Raw genomic sequence first — 27,683 nt, forward strand, 5'->3', positions numbered from 1 at the left:
CTTCTGAGATATTGTGGGCTTTTCAATATCTTCTATTGTCTGGCTTTCATGGAACACTACGTCCCTACTTCTGATCACCTTTTTCTCCTTTGGATCCCATAATCTGTATCCAAATTCTTCATCTCCATAGCCTATGAATATGCATGGAGTGGTCCTTGCATCCAGCTTCTGCCTGAGCTCCTTGGATACATGTGCGTACGCCAAACTTCCAAATACTCTTAAGTGAGAGTATGATGGATCCTTTCCAGACCAAAGTTTCTCCGGAACTTCAAAATTCAGTGGTACTGATGGAGATCGGTTGATCAAATAACAAGCGGCTCTGACTGCTTCTCCCCAGAATGACTTTGGCAGCTTAGCCATACTGAGCATGCTCCGAACACGTTCCATGATTGTTCGGTTCATTCTTTCTGCTATACCATTATGTTGAGGGGTACGTAGGACCGTCTTCTCATGTCGGATGCCATTTGATCTGCAATAGGCATCGAACTGCCTGGAAGAGTATTCACCGCCGTTGTCGGATCGAAGACACTTTAACTTCTTTCCTGTCTCACGTTCTACCATGACATGGAACTGTTTGAAGTAATCGAACACCTGGTCCTTCGTCCGCAAGAAATATACCCACACCTTTCGAGAAGCATCATCGATAAACGTTAGAAAGTATCGGTTGCCACCAATTGATTCAACCTCTAAGGGACCGCAAACATCAGAGTGTACCAAACTGAGTAACTCTGATCTTCTCGTTGAAGAGGAATTAAACGAGACTCTATGTTGCTTACCAAACAGACAATGATTGCAAGGATCTAGTGCAGCGTCCTTGTCTACATTGATAAGCTCCTTCTTTATTAGGGTAGACAACCCTTTCTCACTCATGTGACCGAGTCTCTGGTGCCATAAATTTTGTGAAGCCTCCTTTTCTGCAACATTAATGCTGTCTGTGCAGATCTTCACATGAGTCTTGTACAGTGTGCCACAAATGTGTCCTCGAGCGAATATCATAGCGCCTCTTGACAATTTCCATGTGCCTCTACTGAAATGACTATCATAGCCCTGTTTATCGAGAGCTACTCAGGAAAGTAGATTCAGCCGAAGATCTGGCACATGGCGGACATCCTTCAGAGTGATTGTGCTCCCGGAACTTGTCTTTATCTTGACATCACCAATTCTGACAATCTCAGCGGAACTGGAATTTCCCATCTTCACAGCTCCAAAGTCTCCAGCTTTGTATGTTGTGAAGTATTCCTTGTATGGAGTCACGTGGTAGGAAGCTGCAGTATCTACCACCCATTCTGTTTCTTCTCGTGAGACGTGAAGGCATGTCTCATCATGGGTTGAACAATAAGCTACATCACTAGAGATAGTCACTAATGTTTCTCCACCCTTATTCTTCGGCTGTGAACTGCTTTGACCTTGTTCCTCTTTTAATCTATAGCAGTTCTTCTTCATATGTCCCTCTAATCCACAATGATGGCATTTATATGTTGGTTTTCTGCCATCAGCTGACCTGCCCCTGCTCTTACTTCTGCCTCTCCATTTATTTTTGCTACTCATTCGCTGTCTCCCCCGATTCTCTGTGACAAAGGCATGGGTCTGATCTGTGCCCATGTCCTTTCTCCTTACCTCTTCACTGAATAGGGCATCCTTGACCATTGACATGGTAAGTTTGCCATTCGGTGCTGAGTTGCTGAGTGTTACTACCAGCGTTTCCCAACTATCGGGAAGGGAACTAAGTAGCAGTAGCGCCTGAACTTCATTGCCAAGCGGCATCTCTACAGAAGATAACTGGTTGACCAAGTTCTGAAACTCACTGGTATGCTCGGCAACTGAAGTTCCATTTTTGAGCTTCATGTTGACTAAACGCCTCATCAGCAGGGCTTTATTCCGAGCAGTCTTGGCCTGGTACATGTCCTCCAACTTTTTCAAGAGGACATATGCGTCTGTCTCTTGTGCAACATGGTGGAAGACACTATGATCAATCCATTGACGGATCTGACCAATAGTTTTTCGGTTTGATTTCTTCCACTCTTTCTCTTTGGCAGAATCAGGGTTTATACCCTTCAATTCAATAGGATCGAACAAATCTTTACAGCTGAGGAGATCTTCCATCCGAGGTTTCCACAGCGTGTAGTTTGTTGCTGTGAGCATAATCATAGCTCCGGAAGATGATGTTGACTCTTCTGTGGACATTATCACCTTAAAAATAATTTTTCAACACAAACGGGCTTGAATTGTAGAAAACAGAGATCACCGTTACGTCCGGAACAGTTGAAAATGGTGGAATAGACACTTCGCGGCTTAAATTCCACTTACGGGGCAAAATTATAATTTTTATAAACTTCAGGGACCAAAAATGAAATTCTGAAAATTTCAGGGACCAAATTGTAAAATTTCAGAATTGCTACAGTACCGCTACAGTGACTTGCTACAGTGCCGCCAGCTGCTACAGTGAATTGCTACAGTGATCGTCTTCTCCGGCGAAAATTCCGGCACCGGTCGTCTTCTCCGGCAGGATTCCGGCGAGTTGACCAAACTTTGACCGCGTTTTCTGGGCTCGTTATAACTCCGTTTAAGTCGCCGTTTTTTGCGTTGGACTCGGTTCGACGAGACGAATCCAATGGTACACTCAAAATTGAATTTTGAGAAAACTTCAGAAGACCCAAAAACTCAACCAACGTCTCTAACCAAGCTCTTGATACCACTTGTTAGGAAGAGGGGATCGCCTGGACGTTGGGAGATATAAATTTGAGAGAAAAACAACTCTATTACTCACAAGAATAGATTTACATAGTATTACAAAACTCTTACAAAAAAAACTCTCAAAACTCACACACACTCTCTAGGTTGTGATTACATTTCTCTGAGTGATTTTGGATGATTTACAATTGAGGTTTGCACCTCTATTTATAGTAAAAATTCTATGGCGGTGGAATGGTGTGAACGGAGAAGGTTGGCGGCCGTCATCATCATCAACTTTGCTACCTCCATATGAGTTGTCAAGGTTGCCTACTTTGAATATCTAGAAGGTGAGCTTCTAGATTGTAGGCTGGAAACTTTCACATGCTTGTGACCAAGACCAAAATGTAAGATCAGGTACATAGCATTTTGTAAAAGGATTTCTTTAGCTGAATAAAGCATAATAATAATTAAATTATACTGTATCTTTCCTTATTTGCCCTTTTCATTATAGGTCTACTTTCATGTAAAGTTCATGTATATCACTGGGTTGGTATCACTGACTTGAATAGGTTTGTATCCAACTCAAGGTTGATTATTTTTTTTATGTGCTTCACTTCATTCTGAAGCAAGTGATGCAAAAATGAAACATTTTGCTCTCGAAGCCATCTCATTCTAACACCTTATGTTTTCAATATCATGTTATAGGACACATTTTTACTGTTTCGAGAAAAATAGATGCTCCAGTGAATTGGGCCGAAGTTTATTGCAGTGGAGAGAACTCAACAGGAAAATGGTATCAGTTTGATGCTATAAATGCGATTATTGATGGAGAACATAAAGTAGAAGCTTAGCTACCGCATGTAAAACTTTGTATACAATTATTGATGGTTACTTTCATATTTTTCATTCAATATGTGCGCTAAAAACAAGAATATATAATATTGTTACACAACAATACTATTATTGAAAAACAATACGAGTACTAATTTTCTTCGGGTTGAGTATCATTCAGTTTGTTTTTTTTTTATTTCATTCTCATCAAAATGCCTAAATTATAAAAACTACAGGTAAAATTCTTCTATGCTATATCACAATACATGTATTCATTATAATTTTTAATGCATACATAATTATTAATTAAATTCAACATTCATTCCATATTCTACAATCATTGTATGATTGATATGAAAAAATGGAATGCAGATGACATATTTATAGGCTAAAAAAATAACTTATGTTATTTAGAAGATGAAAGGTTTATATATTTATTGCTCATTAATTACTTAAAATATATTTATGACGTTTTAATTTAATATGGTGTTTATTTTTCTTTTTTTAGTTTATTACCATAATAATTTTTAACCTTTTTTAACCGTCTATTAAATTTAATGGGTAAATTTTCTTGAGTTAAACGTAATTAATACATCATACTTATGATTCTAAAACTCAATTACTATAGATATAATAATAATAATAATAATAATAATAATAATAATAATAATAATAATAATAATAATAATAATAATCTATATCTATATCTATATATTATTATAAAACGCGTGTCATAAATCCTACGTGTCATCTTCTCAATTAATCCAAATTAAATTCTCCTACGTGTCATCCTATTAATTAATCTGAATTACATAATCCTACGTGTCATTCTATTATTAAATCGAATTAAATAATCATTATAAGATAAAAGGTAATAATAGAATAAGATATCTAATTTTATCTTTTTGCAATTTGAATAATATTTAATTTACATATTAACTAATAGACAAAAGTTATAAATAGTAATCAAGGGCATTTTCAACTTTTCACCTTTTTTCATTTTACCAACAACGCCCCCCACACTTTTTTGAAAAATTCAAATCGACCCCCCAAACAGGGAGTAAAGTGTCAAATAACCATTTTCATAAAAAATCTTAAATAAACTCCACCCAAATATTCAACGGGTCATATCTTCTCACTCGCAACGAGTTAAATTTTTCCGACACCATCGTTAAACTCGAAATAATTTTAGGAACACAATGTCACTAACTATACGCAAAACGGACGCTTTTTAAAAAAAGCTAAATATTTGGGGTACTTTTCATACACGTTGATTTTGCGTTAAATTTTTAAAAGTCGACAATTCCATAGCGAAACGCGGAGATGCACATATATTGTTAATTTAAAATAACATTTAAATCTCTCACGGGTTATACCTTTTAGTTCGACTCGAGTTGCGCTTCAACGACATCATCGTTAGCCACAAAATAATTTTACTAAACGCAATAAAATACATTGAAAATCGAATCCCCGGCGCGAAGCGAGGGTTCGATAACTAGTTAATACTAAAATACAACATAATGTAAAAATAAGTCAAAGTTTAAAGATATTGCTCCGTACTATGCAAACTACAATTTGGATATATATCCAACTAGATTTATGAGCCCGTGCGTTGCACGGGGACTCAATCGTTTATTATTTGTAGTTCAATAGAAACGTATATTCAAATATGGATTGGAGTTGTGTTTTTCCTAAGATCTTTGTTGTTAATCGAATATTGTTTTATTGAATAGCATACTCATCACTAAACTTTGATAAAATGCGTTCTTACAATGATTCAAAACAAATGTCTAAGATGTCTACTGTTGACATCTCCAAAAAGGTAAAACGAACGCTCTTCATAACAATAATTGAATAAGTATTTTCTTCCAGGCGTTAGTCGATTTTCCTTGCGAAAGCGTTTAAATCCATATGAGACACAAAGATTTGGTTTCATCTTCGATTTCTCTTTTTTTAAGCGCCATTTATATTTCTTTGAATTGAAATTGAAGCAAGATACTCTTTTACCACTTCCTAGTCCAGGTAGATAGACTACCATTTCAAAATTTTGGTCATCAACACTGTTGAAAAGAAGAATGGTAAATGGATGTAGATCTAGACGTTTTACTAATTTACTCCATCCTTTGGTAAAAGTTATGCCAGCACCATCATCAACAATCTCAACCACTTTCCTATAACCGGATTTTGTTTTGATGTAAACAGCATGATTCGGATCATCATCTACATAACGCACTTCACACCACTTCATTGGCAATACCTGAAATATTTGTGGACATTTGTTAGAGAAAAATAAAAAAAAGAACTACTCTTAAATATTCATATGTTTACTGAATAATGAAACATAAAGTTAACAGTTAATATTGAATGTATGAACATAAAGTTACCAATTCTTTTTCGTAAATGTCGATGAACCACCGGATGAACATTGGATGCTTATTTTCACTTTTAGCCTTTTCTATCAGATCATTATCGAAGACGGTAAGGTCGAACATATTGTCATGAATCAGAGTGAAGCGAAGTATATCCAGGGGTTGAATGTTAAGGTCTCTTACAACCTGACCCCAACCTGTACTAAAAAACAGTTGATCAGCATCCCATTTGATTTCGACTTGTCCTTGGTACCCGTTTGAAGTTTTGATGAACATCAATTTAGTAGGGGTATACATCTTAAAGTGTGAGCAGACCCAATTCTTTGGCAATTGCTGTTGTGAAAAAAATAAAAATTGATATGTAAACATTGTTACTAAAAGAATGTTGGATTGTGAGTCTAATGAAAGTAACCATACCTGGTAAGAGTAAGATATGGAGCGAAACACCACCAAAAATGAAGGTATTGTAATAGCTGAAGCCATTTCAATTCAATATGTTATAGCTGCAACAACATTTATATGAATATCAACATAAATTTATGGCATAAATGTATAAATTTAGTATTTAGCAATTAGATAAAATGAATTTTTAATTAAAAATGCTAATGTTGGGTGTACTAACTGAATAAGGTAAGAAATCTAACTCAAAATTACTGAAGCAACTATATGCATGATAAAATACCTAAATGTGTATAGTTAAAAAAAAAAAAAATTAATAAATTTATCTATATTGATCCTGTTGAATATAATTGTATTAAGCAATTAACAAAATCAATTTTGTAAATGTGAATTGAAATATTTGGTTACTATTTTTTTAAAAAAATTAGGTACATTATATAATATCTTAAAATAAAAAATGTATAGTACTTTTTTGTTTTAAAAAATTTAAAATCACAATAAATTGACTGATTAAATTGTTTTTCAATATTTTTGACATTTCTTATACTCTTTTTTAGGGCATTCATTCAGATGCATGGTATTTAAAAGTAAAAAAAATGATATATGCAACTATCGATTAACCATATCTATGTCCAGTTGATTAGCATTAACATCTACATTCAATCGTTCGGCTAAACATAGCCGATCATAAAATATGAACATGGAACAAATCGTAAACAGTAACATCACAAAAATGATAAAAGTGTTAAAATACAATGCAAATTTAGAATAATATGGAATTAGTAAATGTATATGGGTAAAATATCTAGATATTAATATGTATAAGAAAATATCTAGATATTAGAATATGAGAGAAAAATCTAGAAATTGAAATGTAAAAGAAAAATCTAGATATTTGTAGGTTGTAGAAATATCTAGATATTTATATATCCATGAAAATATCTAGGTTCTAGAATGTTCCATGGAGTAGTATAAATATGGGAGGAGATTTCATTTGTGTTGTGTGAAGTTGTGAGAGTGAAGTGAAGTAGAGAAGTGAAGAAGAGTTAGAAGAAGTTGTGAAGAAGTAAAGAAGAGTGTGAGTTGAGTTCATAATATTGTAATTGTTTCTTTGTATTAATAAAAGTGTTCTTTGTTAAGTTTCCCGGTTAAGCCTTAGTTTGTGTTTAAGTTCTTAGTGCACTTGAGTTGTTCTCATTATATGGTCGGTTCTGCCGCCTAAGTTATATATGGTCGGTCATACCGCCTGAATCATATATATGGTCGACACTGTCGCCTCACTATTATTGTGCACTAAGGATTCATAAAATTAAAGGCTAACCAACGTCAAAGTGTTGGTGTAGTGAGTGTAGTATAATCTAGGTCCTCAATAGTGGGTGTGTTGAGCTCGTCGAAGCTTCCAACAATTGGTATCAGAGAGGGTCGTTCGGGACCATTTCTAGTGGAGGAAATCGGTAAACGTTGGACGTTTACATCGGCTTGTTTTCACCAAGGCTCTAAGGAAGATTCTGTCGGAGCACAGTTAGGAACTGTGAAAGCTCATCGGTCAGGGACCAAGCTTATTGGACGTTGGACGTCATGATGGCAGATCTTGCAAGTACGAGCAGTGGAATCATGAAATGTCCCGTTCTTATTGATTAAAAACGTTCCATATTAATTGATTTCGTTGCGAGGTTTTGACCTCTATATGAGACGTTTTTCAAAGACTGCATTCATTTTTAAACAAACCATAACCTTTATTTCATCAATAAAGGTTTAAAAAGGTTTACGTAGATTATCAAATAATGATAATCTAAAATATCCTGTTTACACACGACCATTACATAATGGTTTACAATACAAATATGTTACAACAAAATAAGTTTCTTGAATGCAGTTTTTACACAATATCATACAAGCATGGACTCCAAATCTTGTCCTTATTTAAGTATGCGACAGCGGAAGCTCTTAATAATCACCTGAGAATAAACATGCTTAAAACGTCAACAAAAATGTTGGTGAGTTATAGGTTTAACCTATATATATCAAATCGTAACAATAGACCACAAGATTTCATATTTCAATACACATCCCATACATAGAGATAAAAATCATTCATATGGTGAACACCTGGTAACCGACAATAACAAGATGCATATATAAGAATATCCCCATCATTCCGGGACACCCTTCGGATATGATATAAATTTCAAAGTACTAAAGCATCCGGTACTTTGGATGGGGTTTGTTAGGCCCAATAGATCTATCTTTAGGATTCGCGTCAATTAGGGTGTCTGTTCCCTAATTCTTAGATTACCAGACTTAATAAAAAGGGGCATATTCGATTTCGATAATTCAACCATAGAATGTAGTTTCACGTACTTGTGTCTATTTTGTAAATCATTTATAAAACCTGCATGTATTCTCATCCCAAAAATATTAGATTTTAAAAGTGGGACTATAACTCACTTTCACAGATTTTTACTTCGTCGGGAAGTAAGACTTGGCCACTGGTTGATTCACGAACCTATAACAATATATACATATATATCAAAGTATGTTCAAAATATATTTACAACACTTTTAATATATTTTGATGTTTTAAGTTTATTAAGTCAGCTGTCCTCGTTAGTAACCTACAACTAGTTGTCCACAGTTAGATGTACAGAAATAAATCGATAAATATTATCTTGAATCAATCCACGACCCAGTGTATACGTATCTCAGTATTGATCACAACTCAAACTATATATATTTTGGAATCAACCTCAACCCTGTATAGCTAACTCCAACATTCACATATAGAGTGTCTATGGTTGTTCCGAAATATATATAGATGTGTCGACATGATAGGTCGAAACATTGTATACGTGTCTATGGTATCTCAAGATTACATAATATACAATACAAGTTGATTAAGTTATGGTTGGAATATATTTGTTACCAATTTTCACGTAGCTAAAATGAGAAAAATTATCCAATCTTGTTTTACCCATAACTTCTTCATTTTAAATCCGTTTTGAGTGAATCAAATTGCTATGGTTTCATATTGAACTCTATTTTATGAATCTAAACAGAAAAAGTATAAGTTTATAGTCGGAAAAATAAGTTACAAGTCATTTTTGTAAAGGTAGTCATTTCAGTCGAAAGAACGACGTCTAGATGACCATTTTAGAAAACATACTTCCACTTTGAGTTTAACCATAATTTTTGGATATAGTTTCATGTTCATAATAAAAATCATTTTCTCAGAATAACAACTTTTAAATCAAAGTTTATCATAGTTTTTAATTAACTAACCCAAAACAGCCCGCGGTGTTACTACGACGGCGTAAATCCGGTTTTACGGTGTTTTTCGTGTTTCCAGGTTTTAAATCATTAAGTTAGCATATCATATAGATATAGAACATGTGTTTAGTTTATTTTAAAAGTCAAGTTAGAAGGATTAACTTTTGTTTGCGAACAAGTTTAGAATTAACTAAACTATGTTCTAGTGATTACAAGTTTAAACCTTCGAATAAGATAGCTTTATATGTATGAATCGAATGATGTTATGAACATCATTACTACCTTAAGTTCCTTGGATAAACCTACTGAAAAAGAGAAAAATGGATCTAGCTTCAATGGATCCTTGGATGGCTCGAAGTTCTTGAAGCAGAATCATGACACGAAAACAAGTTCAAGTAAGATCATCACTTGAAATAAGATTGTTATAGTTATAGAAATTGAACCAAAGTTTGAATATGATTATTACCTTGTATTAGAATGATAACCTACTGTAAGAAACAAAGATTTCTTGAGGTTGGATGATCACCTTACAAGATTGGAAGTGAGCTAGCAAACTTGAAAGTATTCTTGATTTTATGAAACTAGAACTTTTGGAATTTATGAAGAACACTTAGAACTTGAAGATAGAACTTGAGAGAGTTCAATTAGATGAAGAAAATTGAAGAATGAAAGTGTTTGTAGGTGTTTTTGGTCGTTGGTGTATGGATTAGATATAAAGGATATGTAATTTTGTTTTCATGTAAATAAGTCATGAATGATTACTCATATTTTTGTAATCTTATGAGATATTTCATGCTAGTTGCCAAATGATGGTTCCCACATGTGTTAGGTGACTCACATGGGCTGCTAAGAGCTGATCATTGGAGTGTATATACCAATAGTACATACATCTAAAAGCTGTGTATTGTACGAGTACGAATACGGGTGCATACGAGTAGAATTGTTGATGAAACTGAACGAGGATGTAATTGTAAGCATTTTTGTTAAGTAGAAGTATTTTGATAAGTGTATTGAAGTCTTTCAAAAGTGTATAAATACATATTAAAACACTACATGTATATACATTTTAACTGAGTCGTTAAGTCATCGTTAGTCGTTACATGTAAGTGTTGTTTTGAAACCTTTAGGTTAACGATCTTGTTAAATGTTGTTAACCCAATGTTTATAATATCAAATGAGATTTTAAATTATTATATTATCATGATATTATCATGTATGAATATCTCTTAATATGATATATATACATTAAATGTCTTTACAACGATAATCGTTACATATATGTCTCGTTTAAAAATCATTAAGTTAGTAGTCTTGTTTTTACATATGTAGTTCATTGTTAATATACTTTATGATATGTTTTCTTATCATAGTATCATGTTAACTATATATATATATATATATCCATATATATGTCATCATATAGTTTTTACAAGTTTTAACGTTCGTGAATCACCGATCAACTTGGGTGGTCAATTGTCTATATGAAACATATTTCAATTAATCAAGTCTTAACAAGTTTGATTGCTTAACATGTTGGAAACATTTAATCATGTAAATATCAATCTCAATTAATATATATAAACATGGAAAAGTTCGGGTCACTACAGTACCTACCCGTTAAATAAATTTCGTCCCGAAATTTTAAGCTGTTGAAGGTGTTGATGAATCTTCTGGAAATAGATGCGGGTATTTCTTCTTCATCTGATCTTCACGCTCCCAGGTGAACTCGGGTCCTCTACGAGCATTCCATCGAACCTTAACAATTGGTATCTTGTTTTGCTTAAGTCTTTTAACCTCACGATCCATTATTTCGACGGGTTCTTCGATGAATTGAAGTTTTTCGTTGATTTGGATTTCATCTAACGGAATAGTGAGATCTTCTTTAGCAAAACATTTCTTTAAATTCGAAACGTGGAAAGTGTTATGTACAGCCGCGAGTTGTTGAGGTAACTCTAGTCGGTAAGCTACTGGTCCGGCACGATCAATAATCTTGAATGGTCCAATATACCTTGGATTTAATTTCCCTCGTTTACCAAATCGAACAATGCCTTTCCAAGGTGCAACTTTAAGCATGACCATCTCTCCAATTTCAAATTCTATATCTTTTCTTTTAATGTCAGCGTAGCTCTTTTGTCGACTTTGGGCGGTTTTCAACCGTTGTTGAATTTGGATGATCTTCTCGGTAGTTTCTTGTATAATCTCCGGACCCGTAATCTGTCTATCCCCCACTTCACTCCAACAAATCGGAGACCTGCACTTTCTACCATAAAGTTCTTCAAACGGCGCCATCTCAATGCTTGAATGGTAGCTGTTGTTGTAGGAAAATTCTAATAAATGGTAGATGTCGATCCCAACTGTTTCCGAAATCAATAACACATGCTCGTAGCATGTCTTCAAGCGTTTGTATCGTCCTTTCGCTCTGCCCATCAGTTTGTGGATGATAGGCAGTACTCATGTCTAGACGAGTTCCTAATGCTTGCTGTAATGTCTGCCAGAATCTTGAAATAAATCTGCCATCCCTATCAGAGATAATAGAGATTGGTATTCCATGTCTGGAGACGACTTCCTTCAAATACAGTCGTGCTAACTTCTCCATCTTGTCATCTTCTCTTATTGGTAGGAAGTGTGCTGATTTGGTGAGACGATCAACTATTACCCAAATAGTATCAAAACCACTTGCAGTCCTTGGCAATTTAGTGATGAAATCCATGGTAATGTTTTCCCATTTCCATTCCGGGATTTCGGGTTGTTGAAGTAGACCTGATGGTTTCTGATGCTCAGCTTTGACCTTAGAACACGTCAAACATTCTCCTACGTATTTAGCAACATCGGCTTTCATACCCAGCCACCAAAAATGTTTCTTGAGATCCTTGTACATCTTCCCCGTTCCAGGATGTATTGAGTATCTGGTTTTATGAGCTTCTCTAAGTACCATTTCTCTCATATCTCCAAATTTTGGTACCCAAATCCTTTCAGCCCTATACCGGGTTCCGTCTTCCCGAATATTAAGATGCTTCTCCGATCCTTTGGGTATTTCATCCTTTAAATTTCCCTCTTTTAAAACTCCTTGTTGCGCCTCCTTTATTTGAGTAGTAAGGTTATTATGAATCATTATATTCATAGATTTTACTCGAATGGGTTCTCTGTCCTTCCTGCTCAAGGCATCGGCTACCACATTTGCCTTTCCCGGGTGGTAACGAATCTCAAAGTCGTAATCATTCAATAATTCAATCCACCTACGCTGCCTCATATTCAGTTGTTTCTGATTAAATATGTGTTGAAGACTTTTGTGGTCGGTATATATAATACTTTTAACCCCATATAAGTAGTGCCTCCAAGTCTTTAATGCAAAAACAACTGCGCCTAATTCCAAATCATGCGTCGTATAATTTTGTTCGTGAATCTTCAATTGTCTAGACGCATAAGCAATCACCTTCGTTCGTTGCATTAATACACAACCGAGACCTTGCTTTGATGCGTCACAATAAATCACAAAATCATCATTCCCTTCAGGCAATGACAATATAGGTGCCGTAGTTAGCTTTTTCTTCAATAACTGAAACGCTTTCTCTTGTTCATCATTCCATTCAAATTTCTTCCCTTTATGCGTTAATGCAGTCAAGGGTTTTGCTATTCTGGAAAAGTCTTGGATGAACCTTCTGTAGTAACCAGCTAGTCCTAAAAACTGGCGTATGTGTTTCGGAGTTTTCGGGGTTTCCCACTTTTCAACAGTTTCTATCTTTGCCGGATCCACCTTAATACCTTCTTTGTTCACTATGTGACCGAGGAATTGAACTTCTTCCAACCAAAATGCACACTTTGAAAACTTAGCGTACAATTCTTCCTTCCTCAATACTTCTAACACCTTTCTCAAATGTTCACCGTGTTCTTGGTCATTCTTTGAGTAAATAAGTATGTCATCAATGAAAACAATGACAAACTTGTCAAGGTATGGTCCACACACTCGGTTCATAAGGTCCATGAACACAGCTGGTGCATTAGTTAAACCAAACGGCATGACCATAAACTCGTAATGACCGTAACGTGTTCTGAAAGCAGTCTTTGGAATATCATCATCTTTCACCCGCATTTGATGATACCCGGAACGTAAGTCAATCTTTGAATAAACAGACGAGCCTTGTAGTTGATCAAATAAGTCGTCGATTCTCGGTAGTGGGTAGCGGTTCTTGATGGTAAGTTTGTTCAACTCTCGGTAGTCGATACACAACCTGAATGTACCATCTTTCTTCTTGACAAACAAAACAGGAGCTCCCCACGGTGATGTGCTTGGTCGAATGAAACCACGCTCTAAAAGTTCTTGTAATTGGCTTTGCAGTTCTTTCATCTCGCTGGGTGCGAGTCTGTAAGGAGCATGAGCTATTGGTGCAGCTCCTGGTACAAGATCTATTTGAAATTCAACGGATCGATGTGGGGGTAATCCCGGTAATTCTTTCGGAAATACATCGGGAAATTCTTTTGCAATGGGAACATCATTGATGCTCTTTTCTTCAGTTTGTACTTTCTCGACGTGTGCTAGAACAGCATAGCAACCTTTTCTTATTAGTTTTTGTGCCTTCAAATTACTAATAAGATGTAGCTTCGTGTTGCCCTTTTCTCCGTACACCATTAAGGGTTTTCCTTTTTCTCGTATAATGCGAATTGCATTTTTGTAACAAACGATCTCCGCTTTCACTTCTTTCAACCAGTCCATACCGATTATCACATCAAAACTCCCTAACTCTACTGGTATCAAATCAATCTTAAATGTTTCGCTAACCAGTTTAATTTCTCGATTCCGACATATATTATCTGCTGAAATTAATTTACCATTTGCTAATTCGAGTAAAAATTTACTATCCAAAGGCGTCAATGGACAACTTAATTTAGCACAAAAATCTCTACTCATATAGCTTCTATCCGCACCCGAATCAAATAAAACGTAAGCAGATTTATTGTCAATAAGAAACGTACCCGTAACAAGCTCCGGGTCTTCCTGTGCCTCTACCGCATTAATATTGAAAACTCTTCCACGGCCTTGTCCATTCGTGTTCTCCTGGTTCGGGCAATTTCTAATAATGTGGCCTGGTTTTCCACATTTATAACAAACTACATTGGCATAACTTGCTCCGACACTACTTGCTCCGCCATTACTCGTTCCGACACCATTTGTTCCTTTCGTTCTATTAACCCCTGGTCCGTAGACCTCACACTTCGCCGCGCTATGACCATTTCTTTTACACTTGTTGCAAAATTTGGTGCAGAACCCCGAGTGATTCTTTTCACACCTTTGGCATAGTTGCTTCTGATTGTTGTTGTTGTTGCGGTTATTATTGTTGTTGGGATGATTGTTGTAGTTGCTGTTGTTGTTGTTGTTGTTGTTGTTGTTGTTGGGCCGTTTGTTGTAGTTGCGATTGATGTTGCGATTGTTGGGATAATTGTTGCGATTGCTGTTGTTGTTGTATTGGTGATTCTTATCACCATTTTCCTCCCACTTTCTTTTGACTTGCTTCACATTGGCCTCTTCAGCAGTCTGTTCTTTAATTCTTTCTTCAATCTGGTTCACTAGTTTGTGAGCCATTCTACATGCCTGTTGTATGGAGGCGGGCTCGTGTGAACTTATATCTTCTTGGATTCTTTCCGGTAATCCTTTCACAAACGCGTCGATCTTCTCTTCCTCATCTTCGAATGCTCCCGGACACAATAGGCACAATTCTGTGAATCGTCTTTCATACGTGGTAATATCAAATCCTTGGGTTCGTAACCCTCTAAGTTCTGTCTTGAGCTTATTGACCTCGGTTCTGGGACGGTACTTCTCGTTCATCAAGTGCTTGAATGCTGACCACGGTAGTGCATACGCATCATCTTGTCCCACTTGCTCTAGATAGGTATTCCACCATGTTAACGCAGAACCTGTGAAGGTATGCGTAGCGTACTTCACTTTGTCCTCTTCAGTACACTTACTTATGGCAAACACCGATTCAACCTTCTCGGTCCACCGTTTCAATCCGATCGGTCCTTCGGTTCCATCAAATTCCAAAGGTTTGCAGGCAGTGAATTCTTTGTAGGTGCATCCTACACGATTTCCTGTACTGCTAGATCCAAGGTTATTGTTGGTATGTAGCACAGCCTGTACTGCGGCTATGTTTGAAGCTAGAAAAGTACGGAATTCCTCTTCATTCATATTCACGGTGTGTCGAGTAGTCGGTGCCATTTCCTTCAAAATAGTTAAATGGAACAAGTTAATCATACAGAATATTAAGAGTAGTTAATAGTATTTCGTAGCATAATATGAACTCATTTATAAAAGCTTTTTCTTCATATTAGCGTTTTATAAGTTTAAATTCGGGTAGTACCTACCCGTTAAGTTCATACTTAGTAGCTAATATACAATTCAACTACTACAATTCTATATGAAAAACTGATTGTAATAATATTTCGCGTTCAAACTTTTATACAATATTTTACAAACTTACAATACCGCTTATTTTACATAAAGCATGAAATATAGCACACAATAACTTTGATACAAGATAGTTGTGAAGACAATTCTAGCTAGTACACAAGTCGTTCAGCAAAGGCAATAAAGACACGTAATTCATACGTCCAGAAACAAGTCATGCATTCTGGTTTTACTAGGACTACTTCCCATCCTTGGTCTTGTGCAACATAACCGTTATGGCCGTTGATAAGACAGCGTGTTGTAACGTCATCAAAGGGACGAGGGTTACGTAATGTCCAACAGTCCCGTAATAATCTAAAAACCTCATTTCTTACCCCAATTACCGACTCCGTCACTTGTGGAAACGTTTTGTTTAATAGTTGTAGCCCGATGTTCTTGTTCTCACTTTGGTGAGAAGCGAACATTACTAATCCGTAAGCATAACATGCTTCTTTATGTTGCATGTTAGCCGCTTTTTCTAAATCACGAAGTCCAATATTCGGATATATTGAGTCAAAATAATTTCTTAACCCGTTGCGTAAAATAGCATTTGGGTTCCCCGCAATATATGCGTCAAAGTAAACACATCGTAACTTATGGGTTTCCCAATGTGATATCCCCCATCTTTCAAACGAAAGTCTCTTATAAACCAAGACATTCTTGGAACGTTCTTCGAATGTCTTACAAACTGATCTCGCCTTAAATAGTTGTGCCGAAGAATTCTGGCCGACTCTAGACAAGATTTCATCAATCATGTCTCCGGGTAGGTCTCTTAAAATATTGGGTTGTCTATCCATTTTGTATTTTTAAACTGTAAAATAGACAAGAGTTAGATTCATAAAAAAAATACTTATTAATACAAGCAATTTTTACATATATCATAAAGCATAAGAACACTATATTCCATATATTACACCACACGAATACAACTATCTTATTCCGACTAGCTCGTTTCTTCTTCTTCGGTTTTGGTTCGTTTTGCCAAGTTTCTAGGGATATATGATGTTCCCCTAATACGAGCCGTCGTTGTCCACATTGGTTTTGAAAAACCTGGTGGTTTAGAGGTTCCCGGGTCATTGTTACAACTTAAGGACTTCGGGGGTTGACGATACATATAAAGTTCATCGGGGTTGGAATTAGATTTCTCTATTTTTATGCCCTTTCCCTTATTATTTTCTTTTGCCTTTTTAAATTCAGTTGGGGTAATTTCTATAACATCATCGGAATTCTCGTCGGAATCCGATTCATCGGAGAATTGGTAATCCTCCCAATATTTTGCTTCCTTGGCGGAAACACCATTGACCATAATTAACTTTGGTCGGTTGGTTGAGGATTTTCTTTTACTTAACCGTTTTATTATTTCCCCCACCGGTTCTATTTCTTCATCCGGTTCCGATTCTTCTTCCGGTTCCGATTCTTCTTCCGGTTCCGACTCTTCTTCCGGTTCCTCTTCGGGAACTTGTGAATCAGTCCACAAATCATTCCAATTTACATTTGACTCTTCATTATTATTAGGTGAGTCAATGGGACTTGTTCTAGAGGTAGACATCTATCACATAATATCAAACACGTTAAGAGATTAATATATCACATAATATTCATATGTTAAAAATATATAGTTTCCAACAAAAATGTTAAGCAATCATTTTTAAAGAAAACACGGTCGAAGTCCAGACTCACTAATGCATCCTAACAAACTCGATAAGACACACTAATGCAAATTTTCTGGTTCTCTAAGACCAACGCTCTGATACCAACTGAAATGTCCCGTTCTTATTGATTAAAAACGTTCCATATTAATTGATTTCGTTGCGAGGTTTTGACCTCTATATGAGACGTTTTTCAAAGACTGCATTCATTTTTAAACAAACCATAACCTTTATTTCATCAATAAAGGTTTAAAAAGCTTTACGTAGATTATCAAATAATGATAATCTAAAATATCCTGTTTACACACGACCATTACATAATGGTTTACAATACAAATATGTTACAACAAAATAAGTTTCTTGAATGCAGTTTTTACACAATATCATACAAGCATGGACTCCAAATCTTGTCCTTATTTAAGTATGCGACAGCGGAAGCTCTTAATAATCACCTGAGAATAAACATGCTTAAAACGTCAACAAAAATGTTGGTGAGTTATAGGTTTAACCTATATATATCAAATCGTAACAATAGACCACAAGATTTCATATTTCAATACACATCCCATACATAGAGATAAAAATCATTCATATGGTGAACACCTGGTAACCGACAATAACAAGATGCATATATAAGAATATCCCCATCATTCCGGGACACCCTTCGGATATGATATAAATTTCGAAGTACTAAAGCATCCGGTACTTTGGATGGGGTTTGTTAGGCCCAATAGATCTATCTTTAGGATTCGCGTCAATTAGGGTGTCTGTTCCCTAATTCTTAGATTACCAGACTTAATAAAAAGGGGCATATTCGATTTCGATAATTCAACCATAGAATGTAGTTTCACGTACTTGTGTCTATTTTGTAAATCATTTATAAAACCTGCATGTATTCTCATCCCAAAAATATTAGATTTTAAAAGTGGGACTATAACTCACTTTCACAGATTTTTACTTCGTCGGGAAGTAAGACTTGGCCACTGGTTGATTCACGAACCTATAACAATATATACATATATATCAAAGTATGTTCAAAATATATTTACAACACTTTTAATATATTTTGATGTTTTAAGTTTATTAAGTCAGCTGTCCTCGTTAGTAACCTACAACTAGTTGTCCACAGTTAGATGTACAGAAATAAATCGATAAATATTATCTTGAATCAATCCACGACCCAGTGTATACGTATCTCAGTATTGATCACAACTCAAACTATATATATTTTGGAATCAACCTCAACCCTGTATAGCTAACTCCAACATTCACATATAGAGTGTCTATGGTTGTTCCGAAATATATATAGATGTGTCGACATGATAGGTCGAAACATTGTATACGTGTCTATGGTATCTCAAGATTACATAATATACAATACAAGTTGATTAAGTTATGGTTGGAATATATTTGTTACCAATTTTCACGTAGCTAAAATGAGAAAAATTATCCAATCTTGTTTTACCCATAACTTCTTCATTTTAAATCCGTTTTGAGTGAATCAAATTGCTATGGTTTCATATTGAACTCTATTTTATGAATCTAAACAGAAAAAGTATAAGTTTATAGTCGGAAAAATAAGTTACAAGTCATTTTTGTAAAGGTAGTCATTTCAGTCGAAAGAACGACGTCTAGATGACCATTTTAGAAAACATACTTCCACTTTGAGTTTAACCATAATTTTTGGATATAGTTTCATGTTCATAATAAAAATCATTTTCTCAGAATAACAACTTTTAAATCAAAGTTTATCATAGTTTTTAATTAACTAACCCAAAACAGCCCGCGGTGTTACTACGACGGCGTAAATCCGGTTTTACGGTGTTTTTCGTGTTTCCAGGTTTTAAATCATTAAGTTAGCATATAATATAGATATAGAACATGTGTTTAGTTTATTTTAAAAGTCAAGTTAGAAGGATTAACTTTTGTTTGCGAACAAGTTTAGAATTAACTAAACTATGTTCTAGTGATTACAAGTTTAAACCTTCGAATAAGATAGCTTTATATGTATGAATCGAATGATGTTATGAACATCATTACTACCTTAAGTTCCTTGGATAAACCTACTGAAAAAGAGAAAAATGGATCTAGCTTCAATGGATCCTTGGATGGCTCGAAGTTCTTGAAGCAGAATCATGACACGAAAACAAGTTCAAGTAAGATCATCACTTGAAATAAGATTGTTATAGTTATAGAAATTGAACCAAAGTTTGAATATGATTATTACCTTGTATTAGAATGATAACCTACTGTAAGAAACAAAGATTTCTTGAGGTTGGATGATCACCTTACAAGATTGGAAGTGAGCTAGCAAACTTGAAAGTATTCTTGATTTTATGAAACTAGAACTTTTGGAATTTATGAAGAACACTTAGAACTTGAAGATAGAACTTGAGAGAGTTCAATTAGATGAAGAAAATTGAAGAATGAAAGTGTTTGTAGGTGTTTTTGGTCGTTGGTGTATGGATTAGATATAAAGGATATGTAATTTTGTTTTCATGTAAATAAGTCATGAATGATTACTCATATTTTTGTAATCTTATGAGATATTTCATGCTAGTTGCCAAATGATGGTTCCCACATGTGTTAGGTGACTCACATGGGCTGCTAAGAGCTGATCATTGGAGTGTATATACCAATAGTACATACATCTAAAAGCTGTGTATTGTACGAGTACGAATACGGGTGCATACGAGTAGAATTGTTGATGAAACTGAACGAGGATGTAATTGTAAGCATTTTTGTTAAGTAGAAGTATTTTGATAAGTGTATTGAAGTCTTTCAAAAGTGTATAAATACATATTAAAACACTACATGTATATACATTTTAACTGAGTCGTTAAGTCATCGTTAGTCGTTACATGTAAGTGTTGTTTTGAAACCTTTAGGTTAACGATCTTGTTAAATGTTGTTAACCCAATGTTTATAATATCAAATGAGATTTTAAATTATTATATTATCATGATATTATCATGTATGAATATCTCTTAATATGATATATATACATTAAATGTCTTTACAACGATAATCGTTACATATATGTCTCGTTTAAAAATCATTAAGTTAGTAGTCTTGTTTTTACATATGTAGTTCATTGTTAATATACTTTATGATATGTTTTCTTATCATAGTATCATGTTAACTATATATATATATATATATCCATATATATGTCATCATATAGTTTTTACAAGTTTTAACGTTCGTGAATCACCGATCAACTTGGGCGGTCAATTGTCTATATGAAACATATTTCAATTAATCAAGTCTTAACAAGTTTGATTGCTTAACATGTTGGAAACATTTAATCATGTAAATATCAATCTCAATTAATATATATAAACATGGAAAAGTTCGGGTCACTACAAATCAAGAGTCTCAATAACCACAACTATGGTTATTGGCGGACTTGCATAGAATCCTACCTACAAGGATAGGATTTATGGGAAATAGTTGCTGGCAGTGACACAACGCCTCCACCGAAAGAAAATGCGGAAGCCTTGAGAAAATGGAACATCAAGGCCGGGAAGGCTTTATTTATATTGAAGACTACAATCGAGGAGGATCTATTGGAGCACATCCGTGACGAGAAAACACCAAAGGCAGCTTGGGAAACTTTTGAAAAATTATTTTCAAAGAAGAATGAAGCACGCCTCCAGCTCTTGGAAAATGAGCTCGCGGGTATCTCGCGAGGAAGTCTGTCTATTTCTCAGTATTTCACCAAGGTGAAATCAATTTGCCGTGAGATATCTCAACTTGCTCCTGAAGAGAAAGTGAGTGATGCAAGGATGAAGAGAATTATCATCCACGGCTTAAGATCCGAGTATAATGGATTTATAGCCGCTGTGAGAGGATGGCCTACTCAACCATCATTAATAGAGCTGGAGAATTTATTGGCTAATCAAGAGGCATTAGCCAAGCAGATGAATGAAGTAACCGTAAAAGACGGAGAAGATGCACTCTTCACCAATAAAAAGAAAGCAACATCTCGAAGACAAGAGGCGATGAAAGAAAGTAAGACATATGGGTGGAAGGGTCACCCAAAATCAAAAGGCAACGCTTCAGGGGGAGCTCAACAAGGAAGAAGAGATCATCGCCAACAATACGGGGAAAATGATAAGAGAAAGAATGGTGAATGCTTCAATTGTGGCAAGAAGGGTCATTTTGCTCGAGAATGTAGATTCCCCATAAGGCGAACTTTCGAAGGAAATGTGGCCGCCGCAAGAGATGAGAAGAAAGAGGTCACATTCGAAGCAACCATTAATGAGGAAACATGGGATGCAGAAGCAGGACTCTCTGTTGAAGCTGACATAGATGATCAAGCTCTTACAACAACTTTAAAGTCAAAAATAAACTACAAAGATGATTGGATCATCGATTCTGGGTGCTCAAATCATATGACCAACGATGGGACAAAGCTGCAAGAAATGGTGGATTACAAAGGAAAGAGAGTCGTGTTGATAGCCAACAATTCAAGGTTATCTATTTCTCACATTGGAAAGACAATAATTCCGAATGAAGGCGACTCTCAAAAGCTCCAACTCGAGAAGGTGTATCTTGTTCCTGGCCTAAAGAAGAATTTACTGTCAGTACTACAATTGACAGCAGAAGGGAACTATGTGCTCTTTGGACCAGAAGATGTATCCGTATTCAAGAGAGTAAAGGTGGTTGGCAATCCAGTTATGCATGGAAGAAGAATAGAATCGGTCTATGTATTATCTGCTGAAACAGCTTATGTGGATAAGACTCGAAAGAATGAGACGGCTGATCTGTAGCATGAACGTCTTGGGCATGTGGGATACAATAAGTTAAAGGAGATGATGGTGAAACGCATAGTAAATGGGCTTTCTCAAATTGATATCCGAATAGATACAATATTTGCTGGATGTCAATTTGGAAAAGCTCACCAATTGCCATTCAAGGAGTCAGCGCATCAGTTCAAGACACCACTAGAGCTCATACACTCAGACGTCTTTGGCCCAGTGAAACAAACATCACTTGGAGGAATGAAGTATAAGGTGACGTTCATTGATGACTTCTCAAGGTATGTGTGGGTTTACTTCATGAAGAAAAAGTCGGAGACTTTTCAGAAGTTTAAAGAGTTCAAGAACAAGGTAGAAAGTGAGCTCAATACTAAGATCCGGTGCTTACGCACAGATAATGGAGGAGAATATTTATCGACTGAGTTCAATATCTATCTTGAGAAGCACAAGATTAGAAGACAATTAACTTGTCCCAATACTCCACAGCAGAATGGAGTGGCGGAACGCAAAAATCGTCACCTTGCCGAAACTTGTCAAAGTATGCTTCATGGTAAGAATGTACCAGGCAGATTTTGGGCCGAATGTATGAGGACGGCATCGTACGTGATTAACAGGCTTCCACAAACAAAGTTGGGGCATATTTCACCATATGAAAGATTATGGAAGATCAAGCCGACCGTCAACCATTTTAAGGTTTTTTGGATGTGTATGCTACGTCTTCGTGCCAGATCATCTCCGAAGCAAATTTGATAAGAAGGCAATTCGGTGCATTTTTGTCGGTTATGATGAATCAAGAAAAGGATGGAGATATTGTGATCCAAATACTGGAAAATGCCATACTTCAAGAAATGTGGTATTTGATGAAGCTTCTTCATGGTGGTCACCTCAAAAGATAGAGCTTCCAGAATCTCATGGATTAGAAGAAGGTCCAGAAGAAAAAGAAGAACCTAAAGAGCAGATATTGGATCCAATAAAAGAAGGAGAAGGGTCGTACTCTAAGGAAACGAGTCCATGGAAAACTGGGGTAAGTCAATCTACATCCGAAGAGGTTCGTCCAAGCCAAATGGATGCCGAGGAGCATGTGCAAGAATTACGGAGATCAACAAGGTCGAGGAAACCTAATTCGAGGTATGCCAATGCTGCTCATGTGGATGAATCAATACCTATTGAGCCTTCCACTTATGAAGAAGCAGCACAAAGTCAAGAATGGCAGAAAGCGATGGAAGAGGAAATTAATGCACTAAAAGAAAACCAGACATGGAGTTTAGTTCCAAAGCCAAAAGATGTAAAACCAATATCTTGTAAATGGGTTTACAAGGTGAAGACTCGATCAGATGGCTCCATTGAAAGGTATAAAGCTCGACTTGTTGCTAGAGGTTTTTCTCAACAATATGGGCTGGATTATGAAGAAACGTTTAGTCCAGTGGCGAAGATCACAACAATTCGTGCTCTACTAGCTTTAGCCGCTAGCAAATCTTGGAAGTTGTGGCAGATGGATGTCAAGAACGCTTTCTTACATGGAGAACTTGACAAAGAAATTTATATGGAGCAACCAAGAGGCTTTGAGAACAAGTCCCATCCTGACCATGTCTGCAAATTAAAGAAAGCACTATACGGTTTGAAGCAGGCTACAAGAGCTTGGTACGGGAAGATTGGCGAGTTCTTAGTACAAAATGGTTTCACAGTTGCTCCTTCAGATTCTAGTTTATTTGTGAAACAAGATCAAGGAAAACTAGCCATAGTGCTAGTATATATGGATGACTTAATCATCACGGGAGATCACTATGAGGTATATGTGGATGACTTAATCATCACGGGAGATCACTATGAGGAGATCCAAAGAACAAGAGAGAATCTGTCTATCAGATTTCATATGAAGGAGCTTGGAGAACTCAAACATTTTCTTGGACTCGAAATAGAGCAGAAAAGAGAAAGATTATTTCTGGGACAACAGAAATATGCTCGAGATCTTTTACAAAAGTACGGAATGCTTAATTGCAAACCTATCTCAACTCCGATGGATCCGAATACAAAACTACGAGCAGATGAAGGAAAAAGTCTTCAAGATGTTACCATGTATCGAAAGATGGTCGGAAGTCTTATTTATCTCACACTAAGCCGGCCAGACATATCTTATGCAGTTAGAGTGGTTAGTCGATACATGAGCAATCCGAAGAAGCCTCACCTTGATGTTGTACGACGCATCTTAAGGTATGTTAAAGGCACTATTAACTTTGGCATTTTGTACAAGAAAACAAAAGAATATCACGTGACTGGATATTGTGACGCCGATTACGCTGGAGACTATGATACACGACGGTCAACAACTGGATACATGTTTAGTCTTGGATCAGGAGTAATATCATGGTGCAGCAAGAGACAACCAACAGTATCCTTGTCAAGCACTGAAGCAGAATATCGATCGGCATCGTCGGCAATGCAAGAAATTACATGGTTGAAACAACTAATGGAAGATCTTCATCAATCAACAGACTATCAAGTAGAGCTTTTCTGCGATAACCTATCAGCTATACGTCTAGCAGAGAATCCAGTCTTTCACGCAAGAACAAAACATATAGAAGTACACTATCACTATGTTCGCGAGAAGGTCCTTGAAGGGGAGATCAAGATGGTGCCAACAAAGACAGATGAACAGGTAGCAGATATACTCACCAAGAGCCTAAGTAAACCGAAGTTTACAAAATTCAGAGAAGCACTTGGAATGGTCTGCAAGACATCGTTGGAAGAAAATTTGCATTGAGGGGGAGTGTTAAAATACAATGCAAATTTAGAATAATATGGAATTAGTAAATGTATATGGGTAAAATATCTAGATATTAATATGTATAAGAAAATATCTAGATATTAGAATATGAGAGAAAAATCTAGAAATTGAAATGTAAAAGAAAAATCTAGATATTTGTAGGTTGTAGAAATATCTAGATATTTATATATCCATGGAAATATCTAGGTTCTAGAATGTTCCATGGAGTAGTATAAATATGGGAGGAGATTTCATTTGTGTTGTGTGAAGTTGTGAGAGTGAAGTGAAGTAGAGAAGTGAAGAAGAGTTAGAAGAAGTTATGAAGAAGTAAAGAAGAGTGTGAGTTGAGTTCATAATATTGTAATTGTTTCTTTGTATTAATAAAAGTGTTCTTTGTTAAGTTTCCCGGTTAAGCCTTAGTTTGTGTTTAAGTTCTTAGTGCACTTGAGTTGTTCTCATTATATGGTCGGCTCTGCCGCCTAAGTTATATATGGTCGGTTATACCGCCTGAATCATATATATGGTCGACATTGTCGCCTCACTATTATTGTGCACTAAGGATTCATAAAATTAAAGGCTAACCAACGTCAAAGTGTTGGTGTAGTGAGTGTAGTATAATCTAGGTCCTCAATAGTGGGTGTGTTGAGCTCGTCGAAGCTTCCAACAAAAAGGATTTACAACAAAACCGCCAAACACAGACAGGTTGATAGATGAAATAAATATGAAAATTAAAAAAAAAAAAAAATACCAAACGGATGGAAAAAGAGGATACTAACCGGAAAGCCTCGATTGTAGTTAGAGTGATATGATGTTGGTGTGTGGAAGAAGAAACCAACAGTTGTTAACATTTATTTAAATTTAAAATAAAAACAAAAACCGGAAGAATTTTTTATACATATTAATTGTAATTTTTTATAAGAGGACTTGGGCTAAATTTAAAGGTCATGGGCCGGACTAATGTATATTGGGTTTAAGAAAGGTAATTACAAAAAAAATAACATTTATGGAAAGAGCTAATGCTATTCAATGTTGGGCTGGGCCATGGTTATTTTTATTTGTAGAACATAAAAAAAAGAGTTCCTCTAACACGATTTGGATGTTATTTTTTTGATATAATGGTGATGAAACATATTGAATTTTGTTGTGTTAGCGTAAGTTTACGTAGTTATAGAGGCAATCCAGTATGATAGACAAAATGTGATATATGTAAATTTAATTAAGTAATATATGAACCATAAAACGTAATTGGTTACGGTAGCTAATTTATGAAAGCATATTTGTTGTTGTAGAGTTTAACACATGTAGGATGAAGCTAATTTTGCATATGATGACTTTATTTTTTAGATATGAAAACATATGTCTACTAAGTTAACAACCAAGATACTTGAAATCAAGTATATTCATAATTAAATAAAAATAGTAGTAATAGTGGTAAAATACCAAATGCTGAAATGTTGTGATATCCAAACATTAAACTGGAAATAATGAAGATAAAAGTAGCTGAACTTATTGAAATGATGAATAAAATAAAGAAACAAATAACTTAATCATCAGCAAGTATCGATTACTTTGCTCTTTTTTTTTTTTTTTTTTTTTTGAAAGGCAAGATATTCATTAAGAAGAACACGAGCAAACAACACGGGAAAGCTATAGAACGGAGCTAACCCAAGAACGGAAACGAAGAAACAACATGGGAGCCTAGAAAGCAACCCAACACGAGAAAATTAAATATTACATATTACAATACACAGATGGATTTGAGAGCCACGAGAGCCAATCTATACTATTCTTCTTTAGTTTTCTCGAGACCCAATCGAAGGACATGACTTGAATGTCGTTGAAAATCACCGAAGCACACGAAGATTGATTCTTGAAGACGTTTGCGTTACGATTCTTCCAAAGCAAGTAGGCACTCACCCATTCTACGGCTTGCCAAATTTGAATGCCAAGCGAAGAAGAAGTGAAAGGAATAAGACCATGAAGAATATCATTGAAGCCGCGATTTATGCCATTTCCAATACCCCACCAATTGTAAATCCTTAACCAAACTTCTCTGGAAAGCTTGCACCCTATAACCGCATGGTCAACCGATTCAATATCATCGTCACATACGGGGCATCGAACCGAATGAAGGTCAATTCCCCTTTTGTCAAGTTCCACACGAACCGGTAATCTTTTTTTCATAACCCTCCAAGTGAACACTTCAATTTTTGTTGGAACGAGATTGTTTTTCAAAGTTTTTTGAACAACACCCGATTGACTTGGAAACATAGCCGAAGTAATGATATTTGAAAGTTTTTTAACGGAGAAAATACCGTTATTAGCTAGATTCCAACTCCAAGATGTCGGACGCGTGAAATCAAAAGAAATCATCGATAGAAGATTGCTGAGTTAAACCAATTCATCGTGGGTCCGTCCGGTTGGATTACGCACCCAAGACCACTCGAATTGAAGATGACCCGCTGGCATAGACTGATTTTGATTTTGATTGGCGTTAGCACCCTGACCTGCAGCAGCAAATTGAACCAA

At 35.8% G+C, this 27,683-nt stretch overlaps 1 protein-coding gene and 1 pseudogene across 1 annotated transcript; both read right to left on the minus strand.

Moving 5' to 3' along the window:
- Nucleotides 1-27,683, minus strand: part of LOC139849911 (protein RAE1-like) — a 268,156-nt pseudogene that overhangs the window by 187,819 nt on the left and 52,654 nt on the right.
- LOC139886461 (uncharacterized) lies at nt 5,282-25,995 on the minus strand. Its single transcript, XM_071870283.1, has 4 exons — nt 25,931-25,995; nt 6,291-6,376; nt 5,889-6,206; nt 5,282-5,761 (listed from the first exon to the last, which is right to left on the minus strand). Exons 2-4 carry the CDS (start codon nt 6,354-6,356, stop codon nt 5,282-5,284), a joined length of 864 nt encoding a protein of 287 aa, XP_071726384.1. The 5' UTR covers nt 6,357-6,376; nt 25,931-25,995.

This window comes from Rutidosis leptorrhynchoides, chromosome 1 (genome assembly GCF_046630445.1).
Source record: "Rutidosis leptorrhynchoides isolate AG116_Rl617_1_P2 chromosome 1, CSIRO_AGI_Rlap_v1, whole genome shotgun sequence".
In the NCBI taxonomy this organism is placed as follows: domain Eukaryota; kingdom Viridiplantae; phylum Streptophyta; class Magnoliopsida; order Asterales; family Asteraceae; genus Rutidosis; species Rutidosis leptorrhynchoides.

What these genes read in the sequence shown, in the direction of transcription:
- LOC139886461 (XM_071870283.1), bottom strand. Translation starts at nt 6,356, where the DNA reads ATGGCTTCAGCTATTACAATACCTTCATTTTTGGTGGTGTTTCGCTCC. An exon ending in CCATATCTTACTCTTACCAG is followed by an intron (nt 6,207 to 6,290) that starts GTATGGTTACTT and finishes TTTTCACAACAG; the next exon opens with CAATTGCCAAAGAATTGGGT. An exon ending in ACATTTACGAAAAAGAATTG is followed by an intron (nt 5,762 to 5,888) that starts GTAACTTTATGT and finishes CAAATATTTCAG; the next exon opens with GTATTGCCAATGAAGTGGTG.